Source organism: Pleurodeles waltl, chromosome 12, assembly GCF_031143425.1.
Source record: "Pleurodeles waltl isolate 20211129_DDA chromosome 12, aPleWal1.hap1.20221129, whole genome shotgun sequence".
In the NCBI taxonomy this organism is placed as follows: Eukaryota; Metazoa; Chordata; class Amphibia; order Caudata; family Salamandridae; genus Pleurodeles; species Pleurodeles waltl.
This window is the reverse complement of record NC_090451.1, coordinates 650,278,780-650,298,029: the sequence shown is the minus strand read 5'-3', so window position 1 is coordinate 650,298,029 and position 19,250 is coordinate 650,278,780. Positions and strand designations below refer to the sequence as shown.

Genomic DNA, 19,250 nt, shown 5'->3' with positions numbered 1-19,250 from the left:
AATCATGCTATGGGAATTTGTTTTTCAAAAACAAAAATATTTGCTCAGAGGTGGCAAAACAACTTAGTGTGAATCTGCACAGCTCTCTGCCATCCAAGCAAACCCTGCACTGGTTGCTGTTCAGGAGAACCCAACCAAGTAGACAACCGATGTAGTACAGAAGATCTGCACCTGACAACTCCAAAAAGAAAATGTAAAGACATACATGTTCGTCTTATTCCAGTTGTTTCAGCAGCGGGTCTTCCTTCCTCGTACATTTTATCTATCTTGTACCATCGGTTCCAATGCATCTTTGGTTTGTGGGCATTTTTAATGTAATTTTGCAGAAGTTCAGTATAAGGTGCTATATATATATATATATATATATATAAAAAAACAGGTTATTATGCAACAATTATTCATGGTCCTTAATATAGTATATGGTATCCTGTGTTTCCCCTGCAAGGCTCTCTGGCACCCTTAGGATCCACTCCTCGTTACATTTTACCACATAATTTAAAAAAAAAAAAAAAAAAAAAAAAAAAAAAAAGGAGGTGCAAAACTCAGTCTTGGCTTCTTCGTATGTCACGTGCACAGGTCAGAGAAAACTAATATAATTGAAGAAAATGTGCAAATGCATCAGATGGTGATGACATAGCTTTTGATGAATGTCCAATAAGGCAACGATATCTCGTTGAGCACACAGGCCCACCTCAATCTTAAATGATTTAGACTCAGTGAAAAAATAGCGCAGCTTAAATAATGATGGCGCCAATAAGTAGTCAATGGTCACAGTTGCCAATGATAAACGTGTGCCCATCGCTGTCAGCAACTACGTCACTCAAGGATCAAACTTTTACACGGTGTGAATGTGTTTGTGAGTGCATATGTGTTTTGTACTCCGTGGTGAGGAAGATACTTTAAAGCAGGAAGTGGGTTTGAGGCAACAGTGCTGGCAGTTCCGGCAGAGGCCTCAGAGAAAAGATTTGTCAGAGAACAGAGCAACGGTGCAACGATTTTTACGTCAGGCTCCTGCAACAGCCTTATGGCCCATAGCAGCTTCCTCTACTCAACCACTTCCTCTAAAAAAAAATAAAAAAATCCGACAGAGAGAAGAGTTTACCGGAGCTTGCACCAGAGAGATCGAAAAAACACAGGGGTGGGGTAAACTTGTGCTGAGCTGCATCCGTTCAGCTGGGGAAAGTCCATCGAAGGCTGAGGAGCCCAGCGGCCAAATTTTGACCCAACGCTTCAGAAAATATCGAAAGTGTAACTGCTGGGCATCTGAATGATGGGGCACGGTTGCCAATTTTACGAAGATCCACTGGTGCGCTCTGGACTATGAGCAAGTAGACTGTTGCTCCTGGTTTTCTTCCACTACGCCTTCAAGGCCTGGACAAGTGGAGGCCCATGGTGATCACATCAGCGGGCAGAAATATCAGGGGAGCAGGCCATAGTGGAAAAGTGAGCAGGGTGTTGGCCCTCATTAGGTAGCCCCCATGTCTTCCATGTCTCTCGCTATGAAAGCCAGGCAGAAGGTGAAGAAGAAGGGACTGACCAAAGACCGGGTGTTTGGCTGCGACCTGCTGGAGCATCTGCAGTCTACTGGACTGGAAGGTAAGGCTGGTGGCCGACAGAAGATTAGCTATTGGGCCTTGAATTAGCAAAAAGTGTTGCAGGTGGGACCTTCATGGTTCTTAAGAGTGTTCCGCTCTGGATAGCAATCGGTCATTAAAGCTTGCAAGCAAATTTAAAACTTATTGTCCTCTAGCAGAAGGTCAAAATTGAAATCTTTTTGGGGAATGTTCAAGAAGAGTGGTGGGTGAAATCTCTGGTGAAACATGAAATTCACAAAAAACGTGCCTACATAGAAATTTCTCTCATGGAAGAGATTCTTCACTTTTTTCTAGAATGTCTTCCACTGGGTTGATTTCAATGCATTTTCCGGTTCCTGTTGAATTTCACTCACACTTGTACCACCGGCACAAACTGGTGAAATTTCATCTAAGTGAAAAATGTGTATGTATTTTCTAGCATCCATATTTCACTTAAAAAAACAAATGACTCAGGCCTACTCAGATTCAAAATGAAAGTTTGAAGTTAAAATTATTTGTTAACTTTAAAGTTTTATAAGGGTTAGTAAATGTATCAGATTCCTTTAAATTACAAAAAAAATGACGTCAGGGTTGGAATATGCATTGGCATAAGGATGGCAGCGTACAAGCAATTCAGAGTTAAGGCTGGTAGAATATTCAGTTTCACCTCTCTGGTGGGAAGGTGGGGAAGACATGTCTAATGAGTGGGGAAATGCACATTTGATATTCACTTGTGTTGGATAGATCTGCCAACATATATTTACATTGTCGTTTAAAGTGTGATTGGTTTATGGTCCATCTCACGCTTGCCAGGTGCCCTTTAAAAAACAATAACAGCAGATTTAAAAAGTTAATCAGAAAGTCACAAGAGGTTCTTAGGATCCCTTGTCTGCATACCTTTAATGTACTGAAGTAGACTTGACTCGAGGGCACTACCAAGGAGGCGATGGAACAACTTCAACTTGCTGTTGAGATACTCTAGGCAGGATTAATATTTGGAACTGTCACAGCAGGAAAATGGTGTCTTCACCATGGGCACGTGTAACATACATTGACCACCAGAAGTTATTAGGACAGTGATTAGAGCTCTCACTTACAAGCAATATAAAGCATATTTGTGCCGTCCAAGTATTATTAAGGTATATTTCAGTTGATCTCTGGTGAGGTGCCTCTCATTGGTTCTGTCATCTAATGGTTCATGGGAGGGTTGTGGGGGGTTTTCAGAGACACGATGCCGTGGGAACTGAAGGGAGACTCCATGGCTGGATGACATTCAGCACATGGGCTATGGACTGAATCCACCATTGAGGCGTCAGTGGAGATGCTGGGATCTGACGCAGGAGAGGTGCCTTCCCTGACTTTTACATGAGGTGCTCCTTCACACAAACATACATTCATTAGGTGTAATGTACAGGGAAGGGGAGAGGGAATTAACATGGACAGCCTCAATGAGACCATAGAGAGCAGTCCTCGGTACCAAATTGTACGAATGTGGAGGAGCGGTGACCACTATCACACAGCTCTGTAGTTTTGTAGTGCAGCCTGTATCTCAGACTCCTGGTCCACCCTGTGGCTTCCTCAAAGCATGGTATGGGGTGAGATGCAAGAGGGGTACACAGGACGATACTGTCCTCGAAAGTTCACGTACCAATGTGATGTGGAATGGAAGAGTGAGAAAATGGATGCAGAGAGATGCCGGGGTAGGTGAGGTGGGTTTCACTAGAGTTGATGGACTGGGGTTGGCTGAAGTGTGCAGGACTGACATACTAACATCAAAACCAGAGAGAATATTTAAACCCAGTGGTGTCTGTTTGACCAGCACCATATACTCATAGCTTTTTTCATGTTCCTTGAAGAGGCATTACAAGCCCGTACGTTTTACCATAGTGTGCCCAAACATCTAAGATGAGGGCCAAAAAAGGTCCTAGAGAGCCAGATCATGCCGGATTGTATGGGGGACCACTTGCCAAATAAATGAGTTCCATTTAAATCTTATATGTTATAAGGATATCCTTTAAATCTGGTATGTGCCTAGCTTTTAAAGAGCTGTGTTGGAAATTCCTGATCTGGGCTAAATCAATGAAGACTTAGGCCCTAAACGATGTTAGTGCTAAAGCCCCTTTCCAAGCTAATTTCCCAGCCCAACATACCACCTATTTCAACCACACACAGATAATTTCCTCTGGTAGGCTAGAGTTGGAGTTTTTAATAGGTGATTTACCAGAAATGTTCTCATGTGATTGTCATTTCCCAGGCCTAGCACCTTACCCTTACCTCGAAGAGATGATGAGGATGTGGTCTTCTTTTTCTAACCTTAGTTCAAAGGGATTGCTTTGCCCAAATCTTTGTTGTCTGTCTATCTGGAAGCCACTACAATAACCCTTCTAAGAGTCTCCGTTGAGCAACTTACCAAAAACATAAAGATTGAGCCTTTGAAAAAATCCTTGAAAGTTATTAACTTCAAAACTCCAGTAAAGTCATCCTGGAGAGCTGCATCTTGGTCTCTCTTGTCCTGTAGCTACCTGTTAACTCCATGTCACTTTTCCTCTTCTAGTCTTTCTTTTTGAAGCCCATTTTTATCAATTGTGTTAGTTCAACTGTAAGGAACCAAGACTCATGGAGGTTGATTGTAGTAGGGAATCTAGAATCCTAGATATATCGACAGGAAGATTACCACTACAACAATATTGAAGGACTAAATATCAAAAGGTATTTGCGCGGAGGGAGGTAAGGATATACTATTCTTAACTCCACATCGAACAGCATTAAATGCATATAGATCACCATAGTACATATATGTGAAGTTAGGTATCGAAAATGTATAGATACTTCCCTTTCCATATTTTGTTTCTCAAGATTGCTGTAACTATATTCTGTCCCATAGATATTCTGAACTCGATGTTCCCAGCCTACATCATGGTGGTCAACTAGGGGCTGCAATGTGTAAAAGTTGCTACTCCTGGTGGTCCTGATTCGGGCCACCAAACCCTCCTTCTTGTGATCCCTGCATTCTGCACATCAATATTTATTTCACTCTGAGTTCTCATCTATTTATATTGTTTATATCTTTATATATTTCTCACTGAGATCTAATCACTTGCAGTTTGTGAAATCAGGGTCGGCTCTAGGGCGGTGCATCCGGTACCACTGCACCGGGTGCTGACTTCATGTGGGGGCGCCACGTTTGCAGGTATATTATGATTTTAAAAGCACCTACTGCCAGTGTTTCTTGCCTCCAGCTATTATCAGCCCACGATAAAAATGCCACGATAACCCCATAATTAATGTTCTTTCTGGAGAGAGATTGGAGTTGTCTAGTGGAAGTTTAGGGTCATCTTAAGGTAACACAGAGGGTTACTGTGTCTGCTGCAAAGAATGTGTACAATTCAGATCACAAAGTGCATATAATGTAATAAGGTAAGCGTGTTATTGCTTTTATTAGAGAGATCCTATAGTTACTTGCAGTTTATAAATTAAAATCCTAATATACCACAGTAAGCTATTAACTGTCATCAAAGAGCTGCATGCAAAAAGACAGGAATAGATTAGAGCGTGTTAGACTTTTCATCCTTGGCGTGGTCTCCCTTACCTATTTGCCTCTGTTCCCCAGGTTGTTGATGTGTGCTGGACTCTGATTTTGCTGTTTTTGTTACTCTAGGCACTTTACCACTGCCAACCAGTCCTTTACAAAATGTGTATGCAATTGGCTTATCCATGATTGGCATATTTGATTTATTAGTAAGTCCCTAGTACAGCGCACTAGAGGTGCCCAGGGCCTGTAAATCAAATGCTACAAGTGGGCCTGCAGCACTGATTGTGCCACCCACATAAGTAGTTCTGTAATCATGTCTCAGACCTGCCACTGCAGTGTCTGTGTGTACAGTTTTTAACTGTAAATTGGACTTGGCAAGTGGGTACTTGCCAGGCCCAAACCTTCCATTTTCTTACATGTAAGGCACCCCTAAGGTAGGCCCTAGGTAGCCCCAAGGGTAGGGTGCAGTGTATGGTTAGGGTAGGACATATAGTAATGTGTTTTATATGTCCTGACAGTGAAATATTGCTAAATTCGTTTTTCACAGTTGCAAGGCCTGTCCCTCTCATAGGTTAACATGGGGGCTACCTGTAAATCTGATTAAAGTGTAGATTCCTTTTGGGAGCAGATGGACATGTGGAGTTTGGGGTCTCTAAGCTCACAATTTAAAAATAAATCTTTTAGTAAAGTTGATTTTAAGATTGTGTGTTTGAAAATGCCACTTTTAGAAAGTCGGCATTTTCTTGCCTAAACCATGTCTGTTACTCTGCCTGTTTGTGGATTCCCTGTCTGGGTCAGTTTGACAGTTGGGCTGGTTGCACCTCTCACTAGACAGTGACACAAAGGGAGCTGGGGTGTAGCCTGCATATCCTGATGAGCCATCTGTGCCTGGAGGGAGGGGAGGAGTGGTCACTTACACCTGAAAGGGCTGTGCCTGCCCTCACACAATGCAGTCTCCAACCCCCTGGTGTGAGTGTCTGGAGCTTGGCCTGGGCAAGGCAGAACTTCACAATCAAGAGAGACTTTGCTTTGAAAAAGACTTTAGAACATTTCTGGAAACCAAGAGGAACCTCTGCCTGGAGAAGCGCTAAAGAGCTGAGGAAGAAGAGCTGCCCTGCCTTTGACTGTGCTTTGTGGAGCCCTCCTGCAGTTGCTGCTTCTGCCAGAGTAAGAGGGCAAAGACTGGACTTTGTGTGCCTTCCATCTTGTGAAGATCTCCAAAGACTTGATTTAGAGCTTGCCACCTGTTGTTTGAAGTCTCAGGGACAGCAAAGACTTCTCTCTGCCAGCACCTGGAGTCTCTGGAGAGACTCCTACTCTGCCAAGTGGTGCCCATCCAGTTCCTGGGACCCTGAAAGATGAAGCTGGCAGCCTAAGAGTAAGAAACCCACGCACAGAGTGCCGTGGGGGGAAAAGATTGACAAGACTCCAATCTGCGGCTGAAAAATCAACGCGCCGCCAGCTTCATGGATGAAAATCGACACTCACCTGCAACGTGACCGGAGAATCGATGCACAGAGCTGTAGAACCGACGTGCAGCATGGCTGATGGAGGCTGGTGAGATCGCAACCCGCGCTGCAGGGTTTTCAGATCATCGTGCGGCTGGATTTCCGATGCAAGTACCGCTGGGCATGTAAAAATGACGCAAGGCCTGCCTGGACCCGAGAGTCCGGACCAGATCGACACATCGCTCTCCTGCAGAGAGAAGAAACGACGCGCCCGACCCGACGAAAGGAGAAACGACGCAAGGTCTCACTCGTGAGTGAAATCGACGCATCGCAAGCCCTTTTTGTCGCACACTCGCCCGTGCGGTGTTATTTTTGACGCACCCATGGTACATTTTCACACTAACATTGTTAGTGTGTGTTTAAAACTACATGAAGATTCTTTTTGCTTTCTAATTGATAACTTGACTAGTGTATTGTAGATTTTTGTTTAGATGAATATTTTTTTATTTTTCTAAACCTGTGTTGTGTCATTTTGCAGTGTTTTCATTAAGTTACTGTGTGTATTTTTACAAATACCTTATACCTAGCACTCTGAAGTTAAGCCTACTGCTCGTGCCAAGCTACCAAGGGGATAAGCAGGGGTTAGCTGAGGGTGATTCTCTTTTACCCTGACTAGAGTGAGGGTCCTTGCTTGGACAGGGGGTAACCTGACTGCCAACCAAAGACCCCATTTCTAACAGAGCGTTTTGATTTTTTCTTGTCTTTCATTATCCTAATGTTGCAAAAAAATATTCATTTGTGTAGAAATCAATTCTTACTATTAAAGAAATGCCCAACCATGGTGTTACATTTTACCCTCTGACGTTGTGCTTCTCCAGACACAGCACTCTTAAACTACACTGCCCACCAGTAAGGAGGATGTGACTGCTAAACCTTGCAGTCCTCTGTCTTATGTAATGTTTCCTATACACTGATTTACACACCTCAGATTGATTTTCTCTGTGCTCTGACGCCATACACAGGGATGAGTTATGCTATAAAACTAATTTAATGCATCTGAGAGAGAGTAGTTATGGAGACTTGAGTGGCTCTGTTAAAGGGTGGTAGTGAGGGAATCCATGCCAGAGGTGATCACTGGGGGGGCGCTTAGTCATTGTCGCACTGGAGACCACCAGCGCTAAAGCCGGCCTTGTGTGAAACTGATAGGTAATCAATAACATTCTTAATCGCCTTCACACGTTTAACTTGCACAAATAACAAAGACCCGGCGAAACAGACAAATCTAGTTCTGTGCACATCGCGTGACTTCCGGGATTAATCAGTAAGCCACAAAATTGGACCATTCCTGTTGATAGGGGCGTCATTTCCTGTCTGTCGATGCCCTGTGGGAGTTCAGGCCTGCAGACAAACCACTAACCAGGAACAAACCGTATCAGCTACCAACCGTGAAAACACAGAATGAAAAGAAGTGTGCCATACATGCCAACATTTTAGAGGAGGACGGTGGGAGATTAAAAAAATAAATAATCGGGAAAATGTGTTTCCACCATTGACATCTGTTGAAACAGAGGTCATTTCAGCTGGGAGATAGCCAAAACCGGGCCATTTGGGGTTTTAAAATTCGGGAGTCTCCCGCCGGAATCGGGTAATTTCGGCATTTATTATGTGCCTACTCAACGCATGGAGTTTAACAGGAATCCGTAACAGTAATTACCGACACTTTTTTTCTGAGCTAAAAGCTTTGTGCAGAAAGGCACTATAATGTGATATGTTCAACTCATTCACGCGTCTGTCATACTTAGGAATGTTTCTCTCTACCCAGGCAGGACCACATATGACACACTCCACTTCTTTCAGTCACTGAAATCATGCGCTTCGTTAATCTGATGCACAATGCACATAGGAGAGGATTTTAAAATATAGCCATATCGGTTTGACAAAATCAAAAGCATCCCTGGCTCTTAACAGAAGTCTGATCATTCTCTCTCTCGGTGCCATAGCCCTTACCATCCTTCAGGTTCACCTGACCGACCTGATTTCTCACAGCCATGTCATGGGAATCTGATCTCACCCAAGAAATCGAATAGTGGCACAATTTCGTTTTTGAAAACTCTCCTCACATAACAATAACAAATAGCCACGCCAGTGTGTTAGATGTAAAATAATCGTCCACTACAGATTACTCTTACTGCCTAGACTCACCTGGTGGCATTGAACCTTAGCTGCCAGGTTTCCCAACTCCACACGTGATGTGCTGCTCCAGTCCAGATTTTTTTCCTTTGAATTCCTGGGACGTACAGTCCTGCTTTATAATGGAATAATCATTGCTACAGGTCCCAGAATTGAGAGGAAAAAACTGGAGTGGAGCAGCAGCTCGTGCATGGACCTGGGAAGTTTGGCAGCTGAAGGCATTCCACCACACAGCCCTACTGCATAAACATACACTGCTCACTAGATAATCCACAGGGTCCTAGCATCTCAAAGCCCACAATTGGCTAAATAGGGATTCATTTCCACACAAATCAATTCTAATACATTTTTGGTGTGAACCCGAGTAACACATTTCAGATCCGGCCACCTTCTAATTGTCTTTTAGGGCTCTTGCATACTTAGTGCTAAATACAATACCTCCAGACAACTGGGATGTTGGTTTAGAAAGAGATAGGTCTTAAGAAACTTCCTAAATGCCAGGTGGTCAGGAATGAGATCTAGCTAGAAAGGCAAGGTGTTGCAAGCCATAGCTCTGCCAAAATACAACGATCTTCCTTCAATCCTGCACCCGCAGACTTGCGAGTCAACAAGAAGGCACGCTCCTGTCAGGCTGAGTGTGAACTGGCCAATAAATAGTGATTGTGAATACATTCATTACGTTGGCAATAGATGAATGTACAGCAGATGGAAACAGATATGAATTTAATGCCCGTATTGGATGGTAACCATACAAGCACTTTAAGGTGTTGAGGGAGACATAAGAATAGAGAGAGCGTGAATTACAATTGCCATTCATGACCAAATAATTGTTCAAATAACCTAAAATCAGGTTTCAATAGGTAACAGTCAGTAGTATTTTCCTTGGCGTCTTAAAAGAAACGAAGCTTGAAGAAGAGGAGTTGGGCAGAACAGTCCAACTTTTCATCAAAGGTGAAACCTAAATTCGGTCCTATCGGCACTTTGGGTAGGGCACGAGTTTGAGGATGATGGCCACCACTGATGGAACCAGATGTTCACATTCAGTTTCGTTACCTCACTGACGGTAGCTACATATATTTGGAATAAGCCTGGCGTTTTTCTTATAGGTAACTTTGTCACCGACCTGGACACTTTGCAGGCGAGATATTTTCCCATAGTTACAGTTCTGTACAGTATTGTTGTGGGTTTGCTATTAACTATTTTATCTTCGATACAAACTATATCCTATTATTCCGGTGCGCCCCTGTTCATAGGGCTCGCACATGTGGCGTGTAATGACCACACACACGTGATAAATGCAAAGTGCACCGTACAGCTCTGTTGTTGCCCCAGTGTTCTTAGCAGGAAGCAGAACGCACGAGCGTGCCCTGTTGCATCAGTCCTCATTGGCTGTTGACCAAGAGCTCACAGCTGGCTTAGGTGACTGGTGCCGCAACGTTTGCTTTATTTCCGGGTCACGCGCAATAGGGGGGAGGGGGGGGGGGGGGAGCAAACATGCGTTTTAAACATTAACTCTACCAAGGCTCATTAAAAGTACTTTACCAAAGAAAAAACAACGGAGTTAAAAATATTTAAATTAATTCATAATCGTACTTTTGGTGACCTCTCCTAAAGTATATTATGGCCTTGTATTCTGTGATATCATGCCGGGAAGAGACAATGTATCATCATGATGACTGGTGGAGAGTGAGTCTGTATTTAAAAAGCACCGGCAAAGCCAATAGGTCTATCGTTGGCTGCCAAACCTTTTGGGTTTGTCAATTCTTGTTTAGTTCACTAATGGTATATGCAAAACTTTATTGTTGAAGGAGCAGCCTGATATTCGAGACACAGAAAACATGCTAAAAGCAAACATCTCAGTCTCACAGCAATGTGTGGGGCTTATGATGTGAGACAGCAGAATGACACCACTCACTGTGAAGCTTGCCAATTGCCTAAGGGATCTGACTCACTGCACTATGCTGTGTGCTGTAGTGGGCAGAAGCAAATGTGAATGACACAATAACGGACCAACCGATGAAGACGGCTGTCTTACAGACAGGGGCCTAGTTTGGGCTGTGAGATTGGAGGGGGGCGTTCAACGTCAGATTTCACAACAATCACGCTGGCACATAATGTTGAAATACATTATACGACAAGCATGGCGCACAATAGGGGCTTAGGGGCAGCGGGAAGCGAGAGACATGTAGATTGGTAGGGGTACTAAGTGAGAGAAATCACATTATTTTGTGAAGTAACTAACATTTTGTAAGTATTCCAAACTGAGTAAGGGAGAGTGTGTGTGCGTTTTTGTTTGTGTGTGTAACATTCCCGGTGAAATCCGGCATGACCGAACCATACCCGAATAAAAGCCCCTGCACCCAACTATTTAGCACAAGATACATTTGTTAGGGGGGCGTAACTCCCCCCCCACACACCCTGAAGCTACGCCTCTGCTTACAGCTTATATAAATGAGTATATTTTGCATATATTTCTAGTAAAATCGAAGCTCTTGGCCAACACCCGATTTACCAAGCGCTGGCAAAGCCACCAGATCTGGCATAAACTGTCAGCATTCTGCCATGCTTGTTTTGTGTTTTTCTATGGCTTTGGTAAAACATTATTGTTGTGGAGTTGCCTGGCCCGCCAACATATTAAAAAAAAAAAGCATTGAAAAGATTGTCTTTGCTCCCAGATAAATTAACCGAGGGCTGGAGTGAGCTGAGCAGCCGCTCCATGCTGCTGTGAGTAGAAGAAATACCCCAACAGGCCACTGGATGAAGAGGGGTGGCTGCCAGCCTTACATTGGGGTGCAGGGATGGCTGAACTCTATATGAGGTTATCATTATTTATAATAACGTTTTACTGTTTTCCATTGGACTTATTTTGACTTACCGAGAGAGAAATCCCAAATTGTCCTTTCTTATGTTTATTTATAAACTTGCATGACATGGGGAATATGATTTTTTCTGAGTGGTTCTCAGTGCTGCTAGTCATGACTCCAGGGCAACAACTGCACAGACTGAGAGACGGAGCTGTTAGAAGACGGTTTCATTACAAACCATAAACAGCTGCAGATGTACGTGTTGGTTCTGCAGTGGTCACTTTTTTACATGAGTGCGCTGAAGTATCCTACTAATAGCAGAGAAACCCATCTTTTGTCACGGTATGACTGTACAGTTATGCATTAGATAGATGCATAAAAACTTATTTAGCTAATTAAAAAAAATAATAATAATAAAAAAAATAAATATATATATATATATATATATATATATATATATATATATATATGGATAAATACAGACAAAATAAGCAAAAGTTAAATATTGATAACTAAAGATAGAAATGGCAAAAAATAAATACCAGAAGAAAGGTAACTGAAAAATGATAGCTCTAGGTATGGGGTTCATCAACTAAAAAAGAAATCTAGATTTAGTGAGGTGAACTGCTTTTGGGAAGTTATATTTTGCCTGGCTAAGAATTTTAGAGTACATCATATGATGAAGGACCAAAAATTGGGGTTAGGCTTGGCCTCAGGCTATATGGCCGCTTCATTGAGACCGTGCCGTAGAAGGGTCCCAGAAAGGGCTAAATTCAACCTACTAGAGGTGCACTCAACAGAGACCAACATCAGAGATGACAGGAGTTGGACCCCACTGCAGTTTGCAGAACTGTGGTTTGGATCCATAATCATTAAGTCGATCTCAAAGGCATCGATCCTGGCTCATATAGCAGAGCTGCATGGAAGGAAGACAGAGCTCGGAGTGATGCCCACACCACGTACCGCAATCAGAACCTGTTGCCGCAGATGCCAGTCTGTACCCTTTCCCACCTGCCGCAGGCATGCTAGAGAGACTAAGCCAACACATAGCAGAACTGGTCCGGGTTCCATGACATACAAGACTCTCCACCCACCAGTTTCGACCCGCAGGGACCAGGGAATGATGGGGTGACATAGAAGACATGCAAAGCCCCCACTATTGAAACAGCATTGCACAACTCCGTATCCACTGCCCAGAGAAGGAGAAAGCATGAAATTACATCCGCTGGGGGATCAGAACAAATGGTCATTGCTAATCTCTAAGCAGGAAGGGCTTAGAACAGCTCTTCAGAGATAAAACATTGCTGAGAGCACATGAGAACTGTCTTTCTCTCTCCATCTCCCCTGCAATGACCATATCCCAGTGGACCAGAGGTGTAGGCACACTGGAGTTCCATTGAACACATCAGTAGAAGCTAGTAGATATTGACTCTTGTTACCGTAACCTCCGCATAGCTGCAAGAAGAAGTTTTATGAAAGCGGGAAATACCATAAATCATAAGGAGATTATTAATTACATTGGACGTCTTTGTGCACACTGAGGTGAGGATGTTTTGACGTATACACCTTTGTGCTAATATCCCGCACACCAACTGGACTAGATAGTACCAACAGGGTTGATTACACCTTATATTGGTCAGGTATTGCATAGGATGATAGGTTATGATGTTGTAATGGCCCATTAAAAAGTAACAGGCTACTTTGAATTAGGACAGGTTGTCACAGTAGGTGTGTTTGCTGACCTCTGTCTTATTTAAGTTATTTGGAAGGGGAGTATCATCTGTTCTTCACAGATGATCCCTTTGTTTGTCTGAAGCACAGCATTCACACTTGACAAGGCTTTGTCATTCAGCTCACATGTAATCTGTATTCTTTAACATGTGCAATCTTCATGGGTCATGTCTTAGTTGAATCCACCCCAATAGCTTGCAATAATCTGCACAATTGTTCTCTAATGATCTGACTATTGCTACTTCGGTTGAGTACTTCAGTCTATTACGGGCATCATTTCAGTTCGTGGGATTTCACCTACAAATAACACCTGTCAGTTATGGTAGTCTAACTAGGTCAGTGCATGCAGACACAGACTACAATTCCCAGAATGCATGAGGTTGTCACACAAAAGTGCAGGACTGGAAGCAATGTCAGTAATGACATAGAGCGAAGTGGTCACTCTAGTTGTAAAGCTATCTACATGTGCCTCCCTAATACAACTCAGGGGAAAACTACAGAGAGTGCACAACTCACCGTATATTTAGCCCAAACTTTACTATTTCTCAAAATTCTTTATCCCAAATAACTAAATCTGGCTTTTCAAATAAGATTTGACAGTGGTCATTTAATCTTGTGACTGCAATCGTGTCAACACACTCATGTGCCACTTTCTCCAAGGTTTGCACAAGCCTAATACAACCACTGGGGGAGAACTTCCTTTGACATTTGACCCTGTGCCCATGATGTTTCTATTACTCATAGGGGAGTACTGGTACACCTGTTCATGATGTCTATATCTACCTATGTGTCAACTGGGCAGTAAAATGGTTAACACTCTAGGCTTATCGCTAGCAAACACTTTGCCCTTGGTTTTCCAATTGAAGGTATTGGATACTCCTGAGTAAGATGTTGGAAAGTATTCAATCGTGTTTTACGACTACCAGCTTCGTGAAATATACACACTAATTCTTTCTTGAAGTTGATATGTTGCACTCTTCAACTTCTCTACCTGCTCTCAGCGAGAGCACCACACAAAAATACAAATAAAATAAAAATCGTTATATTGCTGACAAGGTTTTAACCTTATAGCCCGACAGCTGGTTTAATATCTGATCCAAGTATAAATGAAATTATGCTTTTTGGTACTTAGAAAATCTTAGAAGTTGGATCCTGTTAGTGGTGACCCGGGAAGGTACGTCAATTTGACTTCTTTGAGGGGCATAGCTCCATGTTCTTTATGAGAGGAAAACACAAACAAGAAAAAATACTGATCCCCTAAAGACTTAGAGAAGTTGAAATTTAACAATAAATGTGACAGGAACCTAACTTCAGTTTCCGTTCCACCTTATCATGTAAACCATAGCAAAGGATTTTTATGGTATCACATTTTCAGCCGTGCCAGGATTGAGCATTTCTTGGTGGCAAATTACATTTCTGAATGCATTTCTTAGACTTTCTACAAGCTCTTCAAAATCATTCAGCTTAAGCCGAATCTGGTTTGAATGAAAAAAAGAAGATAGATACCAAAATGCTAGTTCTCTTTCTGGTAATAAAGTGGGTTAATCCTCACCTGAAAGTTCACCAGGGCATGCTGTAAGCACCAAAATCCACGTTAGCCCCATTTTCGAATACAATTTGTAATAGGTGCTATTTATTGCATCTGATAATCAAAGTACTCCTTCTTCTAGTTATTCATCAGGTGAGATAAAGTTTGCACCTAACACTAGGCCACTCTTAATGAGGTCCTAAATGAGGACCAGGAGGCTTAAAATTCTTGATTCATCCTAATATTTGTTACTGAAACTGCAACTAGGAAATGTGTGCAGGCCACACACATGCTTCTGTTCTTAGATATGACCCTCTCACAAATATTGATCTATGTATTTATATGTCCAGATTACACAACCTTGAGATCTACATGGATCAACCTCCTGCGGAGAGCATGTGGTTTGTGAGGTACATTCGGGATCTGCGTTGCAGGATCCACCAGCAATTGTATCTTTTGTTGTTTCCAGTTAAGTATGAATGGCCTGGTCTTACAAAGAGAAATTAGTAACTAAAAGTACAAGCAAAGTATTATCTCTTGAGTAAAAGGTGAGTAGGTAGAAGATCACCAGATTCTTTGGTGAGCCTAGCGCTAGTCTGAGAAGTTCACGTTATGCATCACAGCCATGTAATGTGCCCGACTAGCCATAACATTCCCTAATTCACAGAGAGGATCTATGTGCTATCACTGTTTCCAACGTAGCTTCCTCTCGTATTACTCTCCAGCTTTAAACTATGCTTTGACCACTTACAGCGCTTCAGTACCTTATGGCTGCGTTTGTGGTAATGCAATACCATATACATACATAGAAACATACATGATCTGGTTGTAGATGTGAGTATAAATACTGAGGTTGCGCCTGTCTTCCATGAGTGACTAAATTGCGGTTATAGGTCCAACATAACTATTAAAAATAACTTATTTCCACTCCAACAATATACAGGATAGGTATGGGATACTCATCCATAGCTGTGGATTGGTGGAGAAGTTACAAGTCAAAAAATTTATAACGTCTAATATTTTTTTATTTCTTCCACAATATGATCAAATATATGTATGACTCAATTTGGATGTGTGCTTAATGTTTTTAATACTTTTTTATATATGCAATAAATTATATATTTATAATTGTTACTTAGATTTGCATTGCACAATCTCCACATAATTGAAATAATTATCTATGGTTCTTTAAGCACATGGTTCTGTTATTTTTAGGGTACCACCTTGGAGAGCGTATTTTGTGTCCATTGTCCAACATTGGCCATTCATTGGTTACCATCACCTTTAGATATTCACTCGTTTGAAATCCTATATTTTAAATGTGCCATCTCTAAGTACGGATTTGGAAAGGCTTAGGGAAAGAATGGAGAGGTGGAGCTTACAAATTAGCATATCCATTTCGCAATTAGGGATATAATCACAAATGCCCTGGCAACACCAAAGGCCTGGCTAATGGTCTTGTATATTTTGCTCGGTTATAATGTGACTTTCCTGTGCTCAAACCACACACAATCCATAAACACATTTGCATACAGGTTCAGCTTAGATGCGCTAATGCTATGATTTATAAGTGTAAATTCACTTTAGGAATTTACAAAACAAGTGTAAATGTACTGTATTTATTCACAAAAAGCTTAATTTGTGCAGGTGGTTGCTGGAGCCTCAAATATGAGGCACTGGCACTCACTTTTTGGAAATGGAAATAGTTTTTCTAAATCAGACTTTGGCCCAGAGCAATAGAGGGAAGGAAAAAGGAAAACAATTGACAAAGAGCACGACAGAAAGCAGTAACAAAGGACGAACAAGCAGGGATGAAAAGACACAAAGTGTAGGGGAATGGAAAAAACCTTAGTGTTTGACAACTACAGCATTTGGGAGCTCCCAAGGAAAATGTTACTCTTGTAATTGTGTTTTTTTATTATTATTTTTGTTCACAAATTAAGTCCTGCTCACTCGTTATCTTACACAAATGAAGCTTTATTTTCTGTTGGAGTAAATCTACTGCCAGAGACAGGAATGTAAGTTCCAGTGCGGGTTGTCTTTGAAAGCTGGTAGGCACACTCAAACTGGTGAGTGTGTGTGTACCTTCACAATATTTTTCACCGCATGGATATGCTTAGAGAGACCAAGTAACACCACCAAATTGATTGATGGAAACATATGTTCAAGTAGGCAAAATAAGTAAAATAGTATCTGGTGCATATACATATTTCGTATGTATTTTGTCAGACTTGGTCCTTTCCGCAGGGTCATTCCAAAACGTTTTGCCTTCACTCCTATTTTTGCTGAGTTCGATTTTGATGGCCTTAGGACTCTGTGTACTTTACTACTTCTAACCAGTGCTAAAGTGTTTGTGCTTGCTCCTTAAAACATGGTAGACGTGGCTTATACCCAATTGGCATATTGAATTTACTTAAGTCCCCAGTAAAGTGGCACTACCTTTCCCCAGGGGCTGAAAAATACATGCTACTAGTGGGCCTGCAGCACTTATTGTGATACCCACTTAAGTCGCCCTTTCAAACATATCTCAGGCTTGCCATTGCAGCCTGTGTGTGCAGTTTTAAATTGCCAATTCGACCTGAAAAAATAAACATTTTGCCAGGCTCGAACCTTGATTTTAAATATATAAATCACCTCTAGGGTAGGCCCTGGGCAGCGTATGCATAAAGTAAGACATGTACATTTAAGTTTGACATGTCCTGGTAGTGAAAAACTCTTAAATTACTTTTTACTACTACAGGGCGTACCTCGCCAACAGACTAACACTGGGGTTACCCCTTATTACATTTCAAAAGTTGTAACCTCCACATGGGAAACAGTAACTCATTCATGTTTGCTGTCTTTGAAGTTGTACTGAAAAATCCAAACTTATGGTGAAGTTAGATTTTGAATTACAATTTTGAAAACGCCACTTTTAGAAAGTTGGCATTTTCCTACCTTAGCCATTTGGGGCCTGCAGTCTGTCTCTGGTTCACATGACTGGGTGTTGCTGAAAGTTGGGCTTTGTGTCTTCCTCCTGGACAGTGACACACATCAGAGAGCTTAGGTGTACCTGGATGAGCCATCAGTGGCATGCTTGGAGGAAGGAGCTGGGCACAGCCCAATTTACACTTGAATAGGCTGGATCCTGGCTTCACACAAAGGAAAGCATACCCCTGTAGTTAGTCTGGAGCCAGGGCAAGGAAGGCAGGGCATCTGTGCACTTCAAAGGCAAGCCTCTATAAGATTCTCCCACTTCAAAGCTAGAACTGGGTATAAATATTGGACCTCAGACGCCAACTCTTTGGTGCCCTTCTGGACCTGTGGATACTCTCCTTCTGAAAGGACTACCACTCAGATGGACTGCTGCTCTCAAGGAACGGATGCCCTGCTGTGCTGGCTTTCTGCCCTCTTGCACGGGCAAGAAGGACTGGACCGGCCTCTGTTGAACCCCGGACCCCAAAGTTTCTCCAAGGGCTAGTTGGCTAGCCTCCTGACCAGGGGCACAGGGACAGAAGGCTTCAATAACCTTGAACCCAGCACCTGGACTGTGCTATCTTTGAGGCCTATCCTGTCAACTGTGCCATCCCAGTCCTGGACCCTTGAAAGTGGGATTAAAGGTGCTCAGCCAGCCCATCTGTGGATCTAGTAGAACTGCTGCATCTCCTTTGCAGCGTTGCACATCTCCTTCAGAACTGGTGCATCGCCTTTGCTATTCAATGAACCACTTCCAGAACTGACACATTACCTCTGCTGCAAGATTTCTTCTGTCGCAAAGTACTCTGAATCGACCCCGCAGCCCCATTGGAACCGCCGCCTGTGCAAAGCTTTCCCGACACAGACCCTCGCATCTCTCATTGATGACAGATTCGCCAACAACGCCATTTCTCGCACTACAGCCTCACACCTCCTCTGAACCAATGCATTGCCTCAACTGTGCAACAGATCTTTGATGGTGGACTACAGTTCGCAAATCCTTGTCAATGGGATCCTCGACAACAATACAGGGCTTTGCACGGGCAACCGTCACATCACTTCGGCTGCGCCACGCATCCTCAGCACACAACCTTGCAACACTCTGCAAAGGTACTCTTGTTCAGCGGGCCTCACTCGGTCCCTGAGGTTAGCCTGCACTCCATTGTGATTGTCTTAAAAGTTTGACTTTGTCTCAGTGCAGTGCAGCAATATACCCACATTTGGTGCTTTGTGCTTTTTTAAGCTATTTTTACAGAAACCTTTAAAGTTGGATATCTCCAGTCCTACTGATCGGATTTTTGTTGTTTTGGACTTGTTTTGTTTATTACAAATTGCTCTGGTTTCCTAACATACTACAGATTGTCAGAGAAGGAAAGGTAAAACCGCTAATGGCTATATCTGATGGTCAACTCTACCAGCTGGTAAGACAACTTAATGGATTAAGGCACCTAGTGCTGTGATATTTGTATTCAGCCAGTCTGAGCTTCT

At 42.6% G+C, this 19,250-nt stretch overlaps 1 protein-coding gene across 2 annotated transcripts in view; it reads left to right on the top strand.

Moving 5' to 3' along the window:
• Positions 1-1,153: 1,153 nt before the first annotated feature.
• Positions 1,154-19,250, top strand: part of ARHGAP30 (Rho GTPase activating protein 30) — a 72,408-nt gene continuing 54,311 nt past the window's right edge. Inside the window, exon 1 of one of the 2 annotated variants that reach the window (XM_069218261.1) lies at positions 1,154-1,596. In XM_069218261.1, coding sequence (XP_069074362.1) covers positions 1,479-1,596 — 118 coding nt within the window. In that variant the 5' untranslated portion in view covers positions 1,154-1,478. The remainder of the gene's footprint in view (positions 1,597-19,250) is intronic. The other variant, XM_069218260.1, reaches the window with a different exon arrangement.